General features: G+C 38.5%; 1 protein-coding gene across 1 annotated transcript in view; it reads right to left on the bottom strand.

Moving 5' to 3' along the window:
- Positions 1-19608, bottom strand: part of ACSS3 (acyl-CoA synthetase short chain family member 3) — a 97478-nt gene that overhangs the window by 62113 nt on the left and 15757 nt on the right. The window contains exons 3-7 of the mRNA XM_027679806.1: positions 14952-15140; positions 9017-9151; positions 8602-8742; positions 6178-6258; positions 5999-6094 (exon numbers count right to left, since the gene is read on the bottom strand). Of these exons, the coding sequence (XP_027535607.1) occupies positions 5999-6094; positions 6178-6258; positions 8602-8742; positions 9017-9151; positions 14952-15140 (642 nt within the window). The remainder of the gene's footprint in view (positions 1-5998; positions 6095-6177; positions 6259-8601; positions 8743-9016; positions 9152-14951; positions 15141-19608) is intronic.

Genomic DNA, 19608 nt, shown 5'->3' with positions numbered 1-19608 from the left:
ATATTTCTGTTTAATAAATCTTGAACATACCTATTAACTTTGGTTACCTCTACAAACAATGTAAGTTGCTAGGAATGTAGATGCAAGATTCAATGACAGCATGTTAGTACTCAAATATAGCTTACAGTGATGTCCACACATCCTTTTAAGCCTAACAGAAAACAAAACGAGGTCAAAAAAAGTAACAGGGATTTTTCACTTAAGGATATTGAACTTCCAAAGATTTCACACGGATTGTCATACTATAAAGATGAAACAGCAAAGATTGTTACCACTAGTTAGGAGAGTGACAAATGGAGTATCTTAGGATTGAAGTGCAGCCCACAAATTGTTATTCCTCACCCTTTCACCACAGGAAAATGCAGGCGAAAAAAGACCACTGAATATCTCAGTATGCAAAGCCATTTTCAGAGCCAAAGCCTGTCCCTCTTGTTCACAGTGGTCTCTTCTGCCACCACAATAATGCATAAAAGAGCATGCAGACTGTTTCTCTTCTTCATAAGAAAATAATCTTTTTATAACCAATAAAAAGAAAATTGCAATTATCTCTTTTTTCATAAGCAGTGAGAGCCTACATTACTCAACTGAAGATACTAAAATCAATCCGCAAATTATTTAGTGGACCTTTAGGAGTTCTCACAGATGTACCCATGCTTGCCCTACACAAATAAACAACACACCAGAGGAATCTGACGTCTGACCTCTTTGAGACAAACAAAAGGTGTAAAACAGCTGTGATATGTACACAAGCCCTACAAAATGTCACAAATCCACCTCTACATCTGGGGCTATTTGCAAGTTCAAGAACACAAGTATATAACGCTTGTTCTTCTGAACATTTTTATCCATCTAAACAAATGTATGTATTTGAACCCAAGAACTGAGGTAAAATTCCTGTATTCCATCTTCCACATATAGGTGTATTTAGTTACCTAGGAATCCTTTCTGCAGAAAAATCTGTCTCATGAGTTTATCATAGTCTCTCTCTTGTTTGTTCCTCTTGAATTCTTCCTTTCTTTTTTTTTCTGTTTTCTTAGTATTTTGCCCTATTGCTTTAAAAAATACCTTCTCTCTTTTAAAAACTACTTGACTACTTTTAATTTGGAATGTCCTAGAAAAAAATCTTGCTTCCTAATGTCTTTCAGAACTTGCATGTGCACTAAGAACAAAGCATCGCTCCCACAGTCAGCAAGCTGCCACTCATCATTGACTCAAAAGCTTTTCAGAAGTTCCACAGTAATTTGGTTTGTAAATTCACAGAAGCAAGTGGGTTTCACCAGATCAAGACATTGGAAACTCATCAAAAAAGAGCTAATCATAAGCAATACTTAAAGGAATGCGTGATTTTTATTGCCACAGTTGCACTGTAGATATTCTCTGCATCTTGTGTTTCTGTAACACATTCATTGCAAGCTTTTACAGTCAACAATGTAAGCAAGACAGGAAAATTTATCTGGACAGAAGGTACATGGAGATTCAAATTAAGAATAAGCATTTGTTTAAGTTTTCTCCAGCTGCTCCAATCATTGGTTGGGAGCATTAAGGCATGTGAGCTCTGCTTTAAACATTACATTTTGTTCCTTATTTTAAATTTTTCTGTTATGAAAATGATAAACAACAGGATTTTGTACAAAGCAATACACACAGGTGTCACCCAGACACAATTTGCTGTTCTATGACAGATTATCAATCTTCCTACTACATGCACTGGCCAAAATGTGAAATAATAAAATGAAACATGAATGCGAGCACATATGGTGTCACAGATTTTGTTTACATAGCAGGTAGTGATGTGAATTAGAACAGATTAGTAGATCAAACCACTTAATGCCAATGCTCTTTACCTCTTCCATTAGATGCTATTTGAGGTTTATTTTAGGCTAGACTTTGCCTTGTTCACTTCACCAAAAATGCAGCTCAAAGTTTGCTGATGGAAAGCTACCTTACAGATCTTTGCTCCCTTGACTGACAGGACTTCTGGGAAGTGTCATTCTGTCCCTTTCACTGGTTTCCTGCAGATGACAGTAGCATGTCAATTCACACATCGTCAGTAGACTCCACTACAGGGTTTCTATATCCCCCATCTTCCATTTCTCCGTTCACAGAACCAAAACATATGCCAGTGCCTTCTTGCCAAGTAGGGAGGGACAGGATCACTCATGAAGTCCTCTATGCCAATAATCAACATGAGAGAGGCTGCACATGTGCACTCTGACAACAGTGCAGCACAGGCCTAATTTAATTGTGCTTTTATTCAATGCATAATGGAACTGCAATCAATATCTGCTCATTTGAAAGACTTTGGGCTATGGGGAACAGACACTGTTCAAATGTTTCTAATATTCTTCCAAATTCAGGGTATTACTTTTAGTCCGAACCAACAGCGAGGACATCTTCAAGATCTTTCTTCAGGCTGAAACACTGAGCACAGCTTCTGCAGTACCTGTATGCACAGTTCTCGGCTCTCTTTGTCGTAGGTGGGGTATTCAGCAATGCACTTGTGTCACGACTTTATCTGCCCCTTCACTGAAAACAGTCATCAAGCCACTGAGCATCCAGGAGAACATGGACTGGGATAGGAGGAATACCACTGGACATCAATGTCTTGCAATCTGGCAAATGTTATGCTACGATTAGAAAAGAACTAACCCCCAATACTTCTCTCTCTGTTCTCAGTTTTTCCGTCCTCCACACTTCTGTGCTTCACACACTCCCATGCTTTATTCAATCCAAAAACCTGGCTAATTCAATTATGCCTGACTGCAGCCTGCCATGTCCTTCCCTTTACAACTTTTCCTGAGTGTGACTTGGGACAGAGAAATAGATAATATATTGCCAACAACCACCACCTGCATTTCAAAGAAATGGTATCATCCTGGCATTGTGGTTAGAAGTACCAGCACCACTACCACCACTAGGTAGGTCCTTAACACACTGCATTTGAGACTGTGGCTGGGCTTTTGTGCAGAAGATGAGGAGGGCTGTGTCATCGAGGCATGCCATGTCCATGGATTATGTGGTTTCCAGGACTATGCCTGGTACACAGGCAGAGCTGGGATGGGGCAAGTGGTCTCTCATGAGATTGTTGCTCCACAGAACTTCTCTAACATGTAACAGCCCCTCAGAAATCATTTCTCAAGGCACAGCAGCTTTCACAGGCAATCCAGACTCATGCTGCCTTCCCACAGCTCTGCAACCAGTGAATTCCACCAGAAACCTCCCAAGCAGAGTCCATACATGTACAGGAAAGGAGGATGCATACTTGCTTATATGGGCATGTGGACCATGGCCTATTGCCTGCTGAGGCAGAGGGGATGTTCTGCATGTTGTCTCCCAGGGGTCCTCTGGGGGTTGCAGGCACATATCATAGAAATACAGAGTCATAGAATGGCCTGGGTCAGAAGGGACTTTAAAGTTCCAACCCCCCTGCCATGGGGTTGTGGAGAGCTCCATCCAAACTGGCCTTCAATACTTCCAGGAATGGGGCATCCACATATAGACATGTACAGCACTTTAGGCACACTCTTCCCTGGACTTTTCTCACACATTGTTGGTCCTGGAACTAAAGGTGTTGATGTTCTCACAATCAGTGGGCTTGGTGGAGTACTCCCCCCCTCCACTGAAGATCTATTCAAGATGTCTATGGTAGGGGCACACACACCATGCCACATCAGAAGAATGGTTTTCCCATCTCGTCAAGAACATGATCATCTAATTGAACTTAATGCAGCAATACTTGTCAGCCCTGTCACATTCTGCAGCAGGCTTGGCATTAGTAACAGAGTGGTGTAACAGGGTGTTGGAGAAGCTTTTGGGCCTTTCAGAGCACATGCTGTCATTGCCCCTTGCTCAGTATTCTGGGACATCAATGCAATGCTTGTCACTATTGCAAAATACAGCAGCAGGAAAGAGCAGTAACAGAAAAAGAAATAGGGCTGGTGAAGAGGACAGATGCAAAAGCTTGAGCTGCTTCTGTAGTTCTCACAAAGTCAGAACAAGCAGACATCTGGCAGTCAGTAAATATGAAGTCTCCCATCACATTTGGCCCTTTTGCACAGCAGGAGAAGCACTTCAGAATAAGGTTTGAGCGCTCAACTGTTTAAAAGCTTCCCGTTGGCACATGTGCTTTTCTTTTGTCCTAGAAAACTTAACTCCACAGCAGTGCAGTCCCACTCATTGGATCCTACCATTTGATCCCAAGTGGCAAAACTTGTGTCTTAGCCTTCTCTGTAAAGATGGCATTCATACAACTAAAACCCCTCTGTTAATCAAATCAACAAGCAAGGACAATCGGAGGACTTATTTCAGAACTGTACTGCTGCTGTGATTTGAAATATCATGTAGACACATCCCTAATGACCATTGCTTTTCTGGACTTCAGGATTCTTGACCCACTTCAAGAGGCATCTTCTGCTTGTGAAAATCTCACTTATAATTTTTGCAAAGACATTGAATTTCGAGCAGTAACGTGTACTTCTAACTTCCAAAACAGGATGCAGCAAGCCATAGTCAGTTCTGTAGTCTCTGATGCACAGTAGCGTTCAAATAATTTGAAGGGAATCTCACCGTATTACAACTGTCCATGCCTTTCCAGTATCCAGGATTCAGAAACATATTTACTCAAAATTCAGGAACAACCCCAGCACCAGCTGCCCACCAACAGAAGCGCGTAAGTTCATTACAGTGAAGCACAACTCAACCAATACCGATTTAACTGGTTGTGCAAAGATTGAAGGATTGTTTTGATAATGCTTGTTTCTGTAAACACTAACAATCCATTTTTGTTCTAGTATGGTTATCTTCACTTCTACAGTGTAATAAGAGGAAAATGGAGAAAGTTTGCTTGTAATAAATATTTTCTTAAGCAGAACTTCTGCACATACGACAAAACAGCATGTTTCTGCCGTGTCATGCTGACTCCCCTGCTCCAGAAGGACTGGGTACAGATGGTGCTCTAACAATTGCTATATTTACATTGTCATCAAAGCTTATTTCATGCCCTCAGTATCCAGTCCATTCACTATACTTCTGCAGTTCTTGTATGATCTGAGTTATCATTGTATTTCCCTTAATGATTCACATGTTTCTAGCTATCACTACAAACCAACGAAGGTGATCAGCATCCCACGATGGCATATCTAAAACAACTTCTGCCTCTGGGACCACTGAAAAAGACAAAGCAATTACTAAATCCTAACGTCAAGTGAATGCAAACGACCAAGTCTCAGCACACTTAAGAGCTAACAATGTCAGTGCTTTTACATAAAATGTCTTTCACTGTCACTGATGGATACTGGACACTCCCTGAAGAATAAAGAAAATGGTTCAAGCGACACTGTATCTTCCTGCCCCATGATCAGAGAGAGAATCAACAATAATTCCTGAAAAAATAAGAATGTAAGGCACATGATTGCTATTTTGAACACCAAAGTTAGGATGCAACAGGCCACTCTACTCAGACTAGTCTCCTCTCCACCCCACTGAGTTTCATCCCACAAGGAAAAGGACTGTGACCTGAATGTCATCTCAGTCTTGGTTTCAGTTGCTTTGAGTGGTAGAGGAAGAAGAGAAGAGACGAGTCTCCTTGGAAGTTCTAGTTCCAGCCATGGAGCTCTCAATGCATCCAACTCAGATCTAGTGTTTTTCATCTCAAGACATGCAAAACACAACACCCTCTCCTAGATCCATAATAAAGGTAGTCTAATCAACATCACAGGTATACTCCACTGTCTGCCATTTCTAGGTCTGTTGTTTTGGAGTTCCTTGCCCCGCTGACCATTACCCTTCACACAGATGAAGTAGATAAGCTCGAAGGACAGTGAAATAAGTTTTCCTTAAAAATTACTGTAATAGATGGGAGAGTATGAACACTGAAGATATACACACAATTCAAACATCTATAGCATGAAGAACAGACAGGCATAAATGGGATCATCTGGATCATCAGCTGGAGGAGATGCTGCCTTTTCCAAGGCTGATTTTTTAGAATGGTTCATACCTCATACAAAACTGTAGTATTCCCATGAAGGAGAGGTCCATAGCAAATATAGGAATGACCAACAACCCAGCCTAAATCAGAAGCTGCCCACCACACCTAAAATGAAACAAAAACATAATTAGAGTGAGAAGTTTTAAGAGGCATTCAAACACATTTACATGACGTTTAAGTGGAATTACCTCACCAGGTGTGAGTCCGTATACAGCTGACATTGTCCAGTTTAGCATAACTGCATAGCCACCTGTTGGTCTGACAACACCCTAAATGAGAAAATTTGAGTATTTAAGATCATTTGAGGGAAAAAATGATATTCCTATCTTCAATTACATGTTGAGGTTTTAGCAGCAATAGACTTAAGGTTGTCTAATTCCAGTACTCCTAAAGAAAAGGATCTATTCCAAAAAGAACATGTGTGTACTAGCACTTCCACTAGAGAAGTAATTTTGGAAAACAAACAAACATACAATAAAAAAACAAAAACACAACCCAAGGCCTAGATGACAATAGTTTTCAGAGGATTACTAACAAATCTAGAATTCTCTCATAAAAACTGGACATACAAATATTTAGTCAACATATGCTGACAAAAAATAAGAGATTGAGTATTTACCTCACACTGTGCCATCTAAATGTTAGGCATGTTTTAAATTCATTGCCTAGTCTCTCTGTATCATCACTGGATAAGAGGGGCACCTGTGATGTAGACAATCCCTAAGATAACTGGAGTGAATTACTCCCTGAAATGTATCCGTCTTTCTGCACCCACTCTTTTTAAAGATGTCAGAAACTTGGCTTAAACAAATATATATTTTTGAAAGTTTATATCTGGCCTGAAGTGCACATACAAATGCAAAATTAAGAACATCCCAGTGTTCACCTAAAAGAGGGAAAATTAGAATGAGAGAGTATCAATAGCATCATGCACCTTGGTAAACCAATAACCAGCTCTGGAACACTAATTATAGGAAAATTTTGGAAATATTTTGCAATATAAGTATGGTTACAATAGATTTCATATATTTCACCTTCTAGTACCCTGTTCCTAGAGGAAAGAATTAAGTAAACTACGTCCTGGTGTCCTGAACTAAAATTCAGATGAACTAAAATTCAAATATCCTCTGCACAGACATTACAATGCAGCAATCTATCCATGCTAGGCATGGTACATTTTCTTGATGTACTTCATAGAATGAAAGAGGGACTTTCAGACCTCATCCAAGAAACAAGGGACTGTAGAGACACATTAACTCATTAAAATGGAGATTGCTAAGGGAGAGAATGGTTAACTAACATTTCACCATTTTCAAACAGCAGATTGCCTTTGTTAGACTCAGCTTCTAACTTAGCTCCTGCTCTGAGATTAACAAGTTTTGCTATGAAGGTTATAACTGAGTAATTTTAGTTGCATGAGCATTTAAATTAAGTTCCTTAAACAAATAAAAAAGTTATTTTATTCACTGAGTTACTTATTGTAGCTTAATGCTAGTTGACAATCTCCCTCTTATAAGGGTGATTCACTCAAGATGTCTACATTTTTCTCTGCAGAGCCAACAGAGTGAAGTATACTTCTGAGAACTTTTATCTCTGAGATACTATACTCAAACTCACAGTCAAGGAAAATTCCTGTAGTAACAAAGGATCTTATCTTGGGCTTTTTGACAATAAAATAATTCAAGATAAATGTGTTGCTTTAAAGGGCCCATCTTGAAGGTAAAAGCAGAAGACAATTTTCTCAGCAAAACTGATACTTGTTTTCCCTTACATCCTCATAGATTCTGAACTTTATAGGCAACATGATTAAATAATTTTCTAATAGTAGTCTAAGCACTGTCATATCCAGGGATATATGATACTGTCTGAATCTGTGTTGTAAGACTAGCAACAGAAAATTATATTCAGCTTGTCTTCCACACACTGTAAAAGAGCATTATAAGTACCAAGCAAACATTCAGACAGCCCTCTTTTAAAATACAATCCTTTAAAAATAGGTCATTAAAACTAATTTACATGCTAAAGCAAACATTTTCAAAGAATACCCTATGCTAATTTTCACTTACTCAATCTAAACTTTTCGGGGGAATTATGTCCTCAGAACTGTTCAGTAACACAAGTTTTCAGAATATGCTTAAACCCATTTAATCTGTAACGTCATTCACCATGTCTTATCTGTAGGAAAATTAGCTAATATGTAAATAATGAACAAGAGTAGTCAGCAATACATACCATCACACAAGTGATATATTAGCAAATCTTGCCATTAAGTCACTATACTACGCTTATCTAAAACAGTTAAAACAGAGAAGATAGTACTGGATAAAAGACATTCTGCTGTCCTCAAAAGTTTATATTGTACAAACATCTTGAAGCAAATGCATCTTAGCTTTATATTACTACTATTTAAATAAACAAACATGATTTATTCCTATACATTGCCTTTAAAGTAGCGAAATGTGAATAAATAAGATTAAACCATTTCTAGCAATGCTTATCATTTACAGCATTGTGCTCTGGCAAACATTTTAAACTTTTTTTATTAAATATTTTCTCGAGTGGAACTGCAAATAGATTGGTCACAGACATGTAGACTTCAGATAGTTCTTTACCTTGGGCAAGCCTGTTGTTCCAGATGTATACAGAATATAAAGCGGATGGTCTGAGGGAACTGAGACACATTTAGAACACTGTGCTTTCGCAAGCTCTTCTTCCCAGTCAAGATCACGACCTCGGGTAAGAGGAACATGGCCCTGCCCATTGAAAAATAAGAAAATTTTCAAAAGAAAAACAGACAGAATAAATGGAATTTGGTCAAATTCCATTCCAAATGGAAAATTCAAATTTTCTATACAGTACTATTCAATTTTCTGTACAGTAATCTCTCTGATGCATTAGTTCTATTTACTATTTAAATCTTATGAATGTTTGCCTTTAAAATTAAAAAACAAACTACAATAGATACAGTAAAAAAGAAAAGGCACACGCACTACATAAACATCTGAAAGTTAACAAGTGTACACCCACCAGATTAGGTCGCTTGTAAATGAGAACTTTATCAGGTTTGCTCTGTACCCTTGCCAGTGCTCCTTCTAGGAGGGATATGTATTCCACTTTTCTTTTCGGTTCTACTCCAAAACTAGCTGTTACAATAAATTTGGGCTAAAAAAAAAAAGAAGTTAGATGGTTAATACATTTGCAATATATTTTAGATAAGTAACCACATAACATGTTTTCTAATAAATTATTTGATTAATGATGTTCAATGTATAAAATTTATCTTCACATAATTAGAAACAGGGGTTTAGATCAGTTTTCTAAAGGAAATCAAGCTTATGTGATCTTGCTGTCCATTCATGTGCTTTTTGTTTGGAAGCACACTAATAACTTCAGACACTCTTCACTATCTTCAAACAAATTTGAGTAAGAAATCAACAGTATTAACTTCTTCTAAGTTGCACAAACATTAATGAACACAGAGAGAAAAACCCAGGTCCATCTTAGCTTCTCCATTAAGGAAGAGCGGTACAGCAATGTCAACAATTATCAGTCTTGTTTAGCCTACTTTCTATTGCATCCAATTGCATATTTTAAAACTAGCTATAGCCCTTTGCTGGCTCTTCACCGGTCTGCAATTAAGTGGCACAGGAGGAAAAACAGGAGAAAGAGGGAAAAGAAGGCAAACGAGATGGCAGGAAATTAGAAACAGAGGAAGAGAATAAGCTGAAGTCTTATGGCACGTGAGGGAAGTAAAGCTAAAGTCTTTCAAGTGATGATTGTGGATGCCACACCAGTAAAAATCAGATTTCTGTAATTCTGGGGATTTTTTAGAATAACTTCTATTTCCAGATGAGGACTTCACAACTTTGTCATTAAATTAACTGCAGATTTTAACTGTAAGATTTCCTAAGTCAAGAAATACGCATACAAGCTACTTTGACTTAGGTCCTAAGATCAGTATTTTTATTTCTTGTTTTTTGGGCAAGAAAAGGTACCACCAAAGAAAGTATGTGTTAGAATACATTTTAATTGGAAAAGAATGAATCTTCAATCTCCTTCTTTCTGGAGTTTCAGAAGTGCATTTATCTTATGCCCCTCAGTTTGATGAAGCTAGTTTACTAATTGTATGCATTTGCATAAATCTCATTAAGTAGGCACAAACCACAATGCCACAGTTAAAACTGCATTAAATTCAGCAGAGAAAACACAGATTAAATTGTTTTCTTGTGCAATAATAAAATGCTTCCTGTCCAAATCTGCCATTCAGGAAGTTCCCTAATTGGTGTGTATTCAAATAAAGATTTCAGATGAGCTTTAAAATTCCAGCATTTGTCAACTTTCTCTTTTGGGCTGCAGTGATTTAATAAAAGATGATACAATACAAAGCAGTTAAACTGAAAATTCATCTGGAGGCTACCCTGAAATTAAGACTGTAATAAATGTAAGATAGACAATTCTATTAAATTGTTAAGAAGAAAGACTGCTGTCATCACTAGTTGTACAGTCATTTGTAAATGATGCCACCTTTGCTCATCAACTCCTTTGTATGCAGTAAGGACATCTAAAAATAACCAATACTAAATTGGCTAAGGTGATGTATTACCCAAGTGAAGAAGCATCATGGATCGCTGTGCAAATTAAAGGCTCACTACTGGTTCTAACTGCTGTTTTCTACTGTTTTACCTCTCTGTGTACTGACATTATTTCCCCTGCACTTTTACTCCCATATTGCTTTTATACACCCATTTCCCACCTCTTCTGTGGCTCCATGTAGTTCTGCAGAGTAAGATTAGACAGAAATATAACTAGTTTGAAGGAAAACCTGGAGAGTTCAAGGGTCTGCTAGAGAAAAAATGCCAGAGATAGCGAGCTATAGAAAAAAAAAAATTATTAAACAGAAATGAGATAAAGCAAGGCCCAATAGTACAAGTGGTTGGTACAAGATCAATACTTTTATTCTGTTGTAAAGACTCCTCCTACAAATTCTTCTATAGTCTCTAATAGCATACAAGGCATAGTTCAGTAAAAGCAATAAAGGTTGACACTCCTGAAGGATGGGATGCCACCCAGAGGGACAAGGACAAGCTCAAGGAGTGGGCCCATGACAACCTAATGACGTTCAACAAGGCCAAGTGCAAGGTCCTGCACCTGCATCAGGGCAACCCCTGCAAAATCAATGCACCCTGGGGGATGAAGGGATCAAGAGCAACCCTATTGAGAAGGACTTGGCGACACCAGTGGATGAAAAGCTGGACATGAACTGGCAATGGGTGCTCACAGCCCAGAAAGCCAAATTTACACTGGGCTGCATCACAAGCAGCGTGGCCATTAGGTCAAGTGAGGTGATTCTGCCCTTCACTCTGCTCTGGTGAGACCCCATTAGGAGTACTACATCCAGCTCTGAGGTCCTCAGCGCAGGAAAGACGTGGACCTGTACGAGTAGGTCCAGAGGATGGCCATGAAGATGATCAGAAGGGCGGAGCCCCTCTCTGCTATGAGGAAAGCTTAGAGTTGGAGTTGTTCAGCCGGGAGAAGAGAAGGCTCTGGGGTAACCTCATTGTGGCATTTCAGTACCTAAAGGGGGCTTATAAGAAAGACGGAGACAAACTTTCTAGCAGGGTCTGTTGCAATGGGACAGGGGTAATGGTTTTAAACTGAGAGGCTAGATTTATACAAGATTTAAGGAAAAAACTTTTTACAATGAGGGTGATGAAACACTGGCACAGGTTGCCCAGAGACGTGGTAGATGCTCCACCCCCAGGAACATTCAAGGTCAGGTTTGACAGGGCTCTGACCAACCTGATCTGGTTGAAGATGTCCCTGCCCACTGCATAGGAGTTGGACTAGATGACCTTCCAACCCAAACTGTTCTATGATTCTATGAACCTACCTATTGTTTTGATATTACAAATTATATATTCCCAGATTCGGGTAAAAGATGACAAAAAATTCTGTTCTCGTGATCTGTATCACTTCATCAAAATTCAGTGAAGAATATCTGTAACTGCCAATACCTGACACGAGCAGAAATTACCAGCTGCAGGACTTTGCAGCATTCCCTATTTTAAATTCAAGATAAATTAAGGTAAAATGGTGACCTTTTCATAGTCACTAGAAAGTTCTTTCACTCAGGTCTTCTAAGAGAACGTGAAATTTGACTTTTTTTCCACAAAAGCATCTTACAGCCAGATTTCCATTGTACATTCTTAACTCTTTCTACTTAATCTCACCAACATCAGGTCCTGTATTGCAGCATCTAAACCAATTCACATAAAAGTATAAGAAAAAGGTTAGGTTATTTTGAGACTGCTTTAATTAACTTCTGGGTTCAGAAGAATACCATCTATCACAGGTACTTATATACAAATCCTAAAGATAAAGTCAGTAGCATGCAATTCACTTATGATGAAAGTTTTACCACGTTGCAAAATTGGGACATGTTTTGAAATTTAGAATGAGGATGTGCCTTTCCTCTTTACTCACATTTTCATTAGGCATCAGATGGACCAAAAATCATCCATAATACTTAAATCTGCCTTTTAAAGAAACCAAAAAGCAATGTAAATTAGGATTTAATCCACGGTCTGCAGCTAGTAATTCTATAGCTAACTCTTAAAAAGAGTTGCTATGTGACCTCCAGTAAAACATTTACACTTTCTCCATTTTCATTCTAATACATGAAGTAAGGATTATGATTACTGTGCTGTCCCCCTCTGTTCCCCAGAGAGAAACCATTGGGATTAATTAGGTAATAATTGCAAAATACTCTAAGAGTGAACATGCTAGATGATTTGTATTATAGGAACCTCCATTTTTAAAGTTTATCATTTTTCTTCTACATTATTTTTCCGTAATTCTGTGAGTTAACATTACTTTTTATAGCTTGTTAAAAAAGTGGGGAAGTGGGAAGAAAGACAGGGAAAACTAGAGTTGTTGATAGCCTTTTTTCACCATTCCAACCAACCATTTTAGCCATTTTATTAACTTTGTTAAAACACTAAGGAGAGGAGGGGAAATGCATTCAACTTTTTATTTACAGATATTTACAAAATTCAGACTTCGGTCATTTGAAAAGCACTTCTGTACACAGAAATCTAAGTAAGTCCACGAATCCTGTGGACTTTACCCTGTACAATGTTCTGTCTAAGCAACATGATTTAGTGATAGATTCACAGATAGTCTGAATGATCCAGGTGACTGATCAAGATGACAAGGACTTTGTCTTATTCACTAGCAGAACACAAGAACAGACCATTCCAGTTGAAACTAATGCACACATAAAATACTAAGTAGATTAGTAAGGTACTATTTGCATTTTCACTAACACAGACTTACATTACCCTTCATAAAACAAGATCAATTTATGCCAAACACAGAAGCCTTTAAAGCATTGAGCTCTGTTAATTATGTTCTCTGCAGAGTCATTTATTTATGGCAACTGGTTCCACAGCTGCTCTGATTCATGTAGAAATTAAATGAAGTAGAATTATAGCTTGTCCTGGTTCCAGCCATGACAGGGTTAATTTTTGCAGTAAGCAAGAGGGGCACAGCCTGGAATCTGAGGTTATTCTATACCACCTCATGCCATACACAGGGTGGGGAGGGGGATGGGTTCCCTCTGGGTAGGTGGCAGAGGGAGTGGTCGGGCAGCACCAGTTGTGTGTGGTGAATGCTCGCATGTGAATCAGTTGCCTTCCTTGCACACTCTGTTATTAATATTGTTGCTGTTACTGTTTGTTTTTTTATCTCATTGCTGCTTCCAGCAAATCATTCTTATCTCAACCCATGATCTTCACCTTTCCTGCCTCCAATTCTCCTCGCCATCCCGTCGCAGAGGGAGAGGGAGGGGAAAGGGGAGTGAGCGAGCAGCGCGTGGTTTGAAACGTTTCAGTGGGAACAGTAACTTGGGGAATACCATTCCTAAACCACAACGTAGCTGAAAAAATGTACTACCTAACATGTCTAAACATCAAATAAACCAATGAAATTATTTAGGGTTGGCAGCATTTTTCTCATACACTTGATGAAAATGCTGGACAAAAAGCCAGTGTTAAGGCAATGCTTTGTAGAAAAAGATTGACCAATGGGAGAAGAAAGTACGCTCTATACAGACAATAGTGTGTTAAACTCATGCTTTTTTAAAAAGGGTGAAAAGTCATATCTCAATGTCTGTTATACAAGTATTAGCCTCAGCAGAGATGTAGTACTGTGTTCATATTGCAACATTACACTTTTTTAACAATGTGTGAGACTGCGTGTCACACAAAGAGAAATGTTACCCTCTCTGGAAAAAAAAAACAAAACCAACAAGCTTGTTATATTGACTTATACTAGTAACTAATGCAATGGTGTTTATCACTCCAAATAGGTGTAGTGGGTTGACCTTGGCTGGATGGCAAGTGCCCACAAAAGCTGTTCTATCACTCCCCTTCCCAGCCGGACAAGGGAGAGAGAGTAAGATGGAAAACGACTTGTAGGTTGAGACAAGGCAGTTTACTAAAGCAAAAGTGAAAGCTTGTATGCGCAAACAAAGAGGAAAATAACAAGGTTTATTCTTTACTTCCCATTAGCAAGAGATGTCCGGCTACTTCCTGGGTATCAGGGCTTCAGCACATGTAAGTGGTTCTCAGAAGGCAAACATAAACAACAAATGCCCTCCCTTTCACCTCCTTTCCTTAGCTCTTATATCTGAGCTGACATCATATGGTATGGAACATCTCTTTGGTTAATTTGGGTCCTCTGGCCTGGTTGTGTTCCCTCCCAGGATCTTGCCCTCAACTGCAGGCGAGGGGAAGAATGCTGAGAGATAGAGCTGATGCTGTGCCAGCGCTGCTCAGCAGTAGCAAAAACACCAGTGTGTTATCAAGCCCCTTCTAGGTACCAATGCAAAGCACAGCACTGTGAGGGCTGCTATGAGGAAATGAACTCCAGCTCAGCCAGACCCGATACAATCTGTTATTACCTTTGCATGATCAATGCGAACAGAAAGCTCTTTAGATGCAAATCCACCAAAAATCAGGCTATGGATGGCTCCTATTCTTGCACAAGCCAGCATACAGTATACTGTCTGTGGAATCATGGGCATGTAGATGACCACACGATCTCCTTTCTTCACACCATGTCTGATCATGACATCAGCTAACTTGGAGACCTGTAATGACAAAACACTCACAACATATTAAAAGTTTCTCCAAATCTGCTGGTGCCCCATATGTAAACAACTTTTACACAGCCAACAGATTCAGGACATTAAGGAGACAAGACTGTATGATACGGAAAGCTGATGAACGATGCAATCAAGGTTCAATAAATTTAAGACAATTTCCTTTTTGCAAAAAATCCTCTCTGTAATACATTTTTTTTCCATAAAATAAAAATGGAATGAGGCTAATTATTGTACTTATTATAGCAAAAAAAACAAAATAAATAGCAGCATTTTGCAAATTTTTAAGCAGGGCATTTCATAGAGCAAATTCTGTCCTAACTAGCAAAGTTTGAAACAGAAATCAATATGTAGTAATATTTTCTCTACTACAGTGTCAGAAACTTCTCATGATCTGAGACAAGAAATCTTACAACCTGAACCAGAAGTAAATACAAATTCAGAGAAATGTGTTTAGATTTAAAAGGTCATTTTTGCTCTCATTTTCAGATTTTCATTTTTGCTATGCAGAAACCTGAAGACAGACTACGTGACTACATACAGCAGCAAAGAATTGGAACTCAAGAAATGTGATAGACAGATCAGCAGCAATGCCTCTGAAACAGCATGAGAAAATACTTATTGACAGTACACAATATTCTGTCACAAAAGTAGTATTGAAAATTTCATTAGTATGCCAGGATCAACTACTTACCACATAGTAAGTTCTGTTAGAGTGAGCATGGGAGCCTGTGACAAGCACTGTGCACTTGTTCCCACCTACTTGTTGTGGCATGAAAATGTGGCATTTTCTGAAGGAAAAGCAAATTACTAACTCCTTAAGAGCAACTGAATGAACTCACCTATCAGAGTTTTTCTTGAGTTCCAGCAGAGGCTGATAGCTGTGTAATACTCAGTACCTAATCCTGCTCACTGCCTTTCAAATCTTCAATTAGACATCCATGTGTAGAGGTGTATAAGCAATAGAGGTAAAACTGCATATAATTGTGCACAACGTGCAGGCTAAGAGAGGTTAACAGGAAAAACTGTAGACTAAGAAGAAACCAAGTAGACTAATAAACTTATTGAGAACAGGATGGAAGGAGAAACTCCCCAGGAAGTTGCGAGCTGGAATACTCCATAAACATTGTTACATGTCAATAAAAAGAACAGTTTTGCTTGCGTTAGTTTTATATTAATGATAAGACATTCTCTAGGAAGTTCTTGGGCTAAGTGAAAACAAATCTAAGTTCAGAACAAAGGAGTTGCTCTGTCTTACCTATTGCAGTAAAACTATTCTTTAAGAGCTTGCCAATTACTAGAAAATACTACAATAAACATAAGAAGTTTAAAGGTTCTAATTTCTTTTACGATCAATGTAACATAAATCTACTCATACATAAATTCCTCAAATCTTACCCGTACGGCATTAGCCCTCATTTATTCACATAGATAAGGTTTCAAGTAAAATTTAGCCTTGTAAGAGACTCTCTTCTTCAGGTACTATCAGAAAAAAAGGAAAGAGGAGACAAACTCCTGAGAGCAGCAGTGGGATGTTGCCTGTGGAATAAAAAACACTCAAGGTTCTGAAGCAGTAAGAATGTTTTTAGTGACCCAGCAAATAATGTAAGCAATGGGGGCAGCCTAAGCAAATAGTACACATGCAAGCAGGACAGAAGGGAAGGAATCTCTTTTTCAAGGATGAGCTAGTCAGGAGGGTATATTTTCTTTGAAATTGCTGTCATTTATATTATTTAAAAATTTGAGTTTTCTCTATTTAAGGAGTAGCTACACACAGTCTTAGAACCCTAGCTGATACATACACTGAAGAGGATAATATAGCATTCCTCTCTGCTTCTGTCTTCTGTGGAAACCTATATGCAGACTTTCAGTATCATGAGACAGTAACATCCAGAAGCTCCAGATGCATCTGCTCTGTCATTGCATTAATTCACAGCACATCCACAATCAAACTATGCATATTTCTACACTTCTGCCTGAGGATTTCAGAAAATGGAAGCACAGAAGCCTCAAGCATGCACTTTTGCATCAGAAGATAACTGCATAAGTTCCATTTTCTATAAACACTGCAAAAATCCCTGCTGTTATTTTCAACCACAGAAAGAGTACGTTTATAAGGCTGTCATCACCATACCAAGCTGAAAACTGATACAAGCTAAAGTATTCATATGATTTATATGTAACAGATCTCTTATATTAAATACTACTGTTCAAGTGATAATGCCTTTAATGCTAAACCTATTAATACCTACCAATACTCTATGAAACTGACATACACTTTTAAAATCCAACAAAAAACAAAGCCTGGACATGTACACAGCTATAATTTATTGCCATAACACCAGCACTTACAGTCATTTCTAGCTAGAATTGGTGAAAGAAATTGTAAGTAAAGCTAACAACTCTACTTCCAAAGGTAAATTAGTTTTCTATACCTCCTACAGTGAAAAAATTAAAATCTGCAAACTTATTGTAACACAGAGCTAACATCATCTTCTCACAAAGAAATCAGAAAACTAATAATTATCCTTCCTGCTTGTGAGACTCAGAGTATTGACAAAAAGGCCAGAGGCAATGAAAACAATATCAAATGAGTATTTTTATAGTCAGTGTTAAGTGTGTGTAGTAGACAATAAAAAGTTAAACACAATGGACAAGTATTATTATTGTTTACTATATTTATTTCATAAATAATTATTAATGATTATTAAAAAGGTAATGTTTGCCTGCTAAAGGAAAAAGCATAATTTAAACATTATCCTTAGTAATTTTGTAATAGAAGACTCCCAGTGCCTGTATACAAGCTATATGACTTTGGTTTTGGTAGTAGGAGGGAGACAGTGAAGAGATCTGCATGTACTACAGTCATTTTTAGTGAAACCTAACAGAGGTAAATTGTATTTAAAGCCGAACGTGCAGCGTGCTGCAGACAGGAATCACATGTCAGCTGTGCAAATCCAGTAAGCACTTGTCTGCACTTAACCTCCCCACCCTAGAGAGTTTAATGTCACTGAAGACAATAATCCAATACAATATACGGGTGTCTGTGATTTTCCTTGTGCCCTTTCCCTCATCCTTCTGACAGCCAGGAAACATTTGGACAATATAATAAAACAGTCTCTCCATCTGCAACTACTTGGAAGACAAGAGAATATTTGAAAGTAGGTTTACATTGCCCTACAGATTGATGTGGTAGCCCTGAAACATTAAAGCAATCACTTTCTAAAAAGAAGGGGATTAGGGAACCGTGAGTATTGACATTTCATTAAATTGTTAAAAGCCATGAAATCTTCCACTTTCTTATGATGTTTTGCCATTTATGGTTTACATTAAGACAGTGTAGTGTACTTTATCACTCAAAAATTAACATGCTATTTCTCCACTTTTCTTCCATTTTAAGATTGCTCTATCACTTTAATATATTTAACACTTCAGTAATAAAATCACTTGAGACCAAGTGATATAATAAGAAACTCAAGTAAGCTTTCAGCTCTGAAGATTGGGGCATAAATTACACTTCTATCAAATGGAAGTCCCCAGTGAGCATGACTTTACTTTTACACAGCCACCAAACAAATACTACAGCTGTATTAGCAGCTCAGGTTTGCAAGTAATGCAGCTCTGAAGTAAACCTCTAACAGTTATTGCAAGCAGTTTTGGTCCATGCCAAAAGAATTCTTCCTAGAAGATACTAAACCAGAAATCCCACTCAAAATGCTCAAAGGAGGAATTTCACACTTCCTGGCTTGAACACTGACTAGGTCTCACAAGTATGGAATTCTTCAATGCAAGCTCAACAGAAAAGGATTATTCAAAAAAATGAGAGCTCCTGAAGTATCCTGAACTGCATCTCAGGGGCTAAAAAGAGCCATGTCACATATGCATTCTCTAAACCAGAGGCAGAGAGTCACCACCGTATTCTTCTTCTGAGACTACTAAAGAAAGTGCTCCTTCCTACTCCCCCCCACTCCTTGATCAGCCTCTTCACTATTCTATTACTCTTCTTAATTATTGTTTCCTTCTTTTCCTACTGCTGTAAAAGCTTCTCCAGCAGATGCACCACTCTGTTGCTAATATCAAGCCTGCTGCAGAGTGGGAGAGGACTGACAAGTGTTTCTGCATTCATTTCAATTAGATGAATACCATGTTCTTGATGAGGTGGCAAAACCATGTTTCAGAGGTTGGTGAAACCATGGTTTCAGGTAGTGTGTGTGCTGCCAGCACGGATATCTTGAACAGATCCTCAGGGGAGGAGAGAGTACTCCACTAATCCCTTGGACACCCACACCCTTGGTCCCAGGATGAGTAGTCCTGGGACACAGTTTAGGGAAAAGCATGGCAATGGTGCTGCACACATCTACATGCCTACAACCCCTAGAGGACATCCACAAAATAACATGCAGGAACATCTCCTCTATCTGGTCCTCAATAGGCCATGGTCCAGATGGTCACATGA

This window comes from Neopelma chrysocephalum, unplaced genomic scaffold, assembly GCF_003984885.1.
Source record: "Neopelma chrysocephalum unplaced genomic scaffold, ASM398488v2 Primary Assembly neopelma1_59, whole genome shotgun sequence".
NCBI lineage: Eukaryota > Metazoa > Chordata > Aves > Passeriformes > Pipridae > Neopelma > Neopelma chrysocephalum.
Note: the sequence above shows the minus strand (reverse complement) of the source record. Positions and strands in the feature narration are given on the sequence as shown.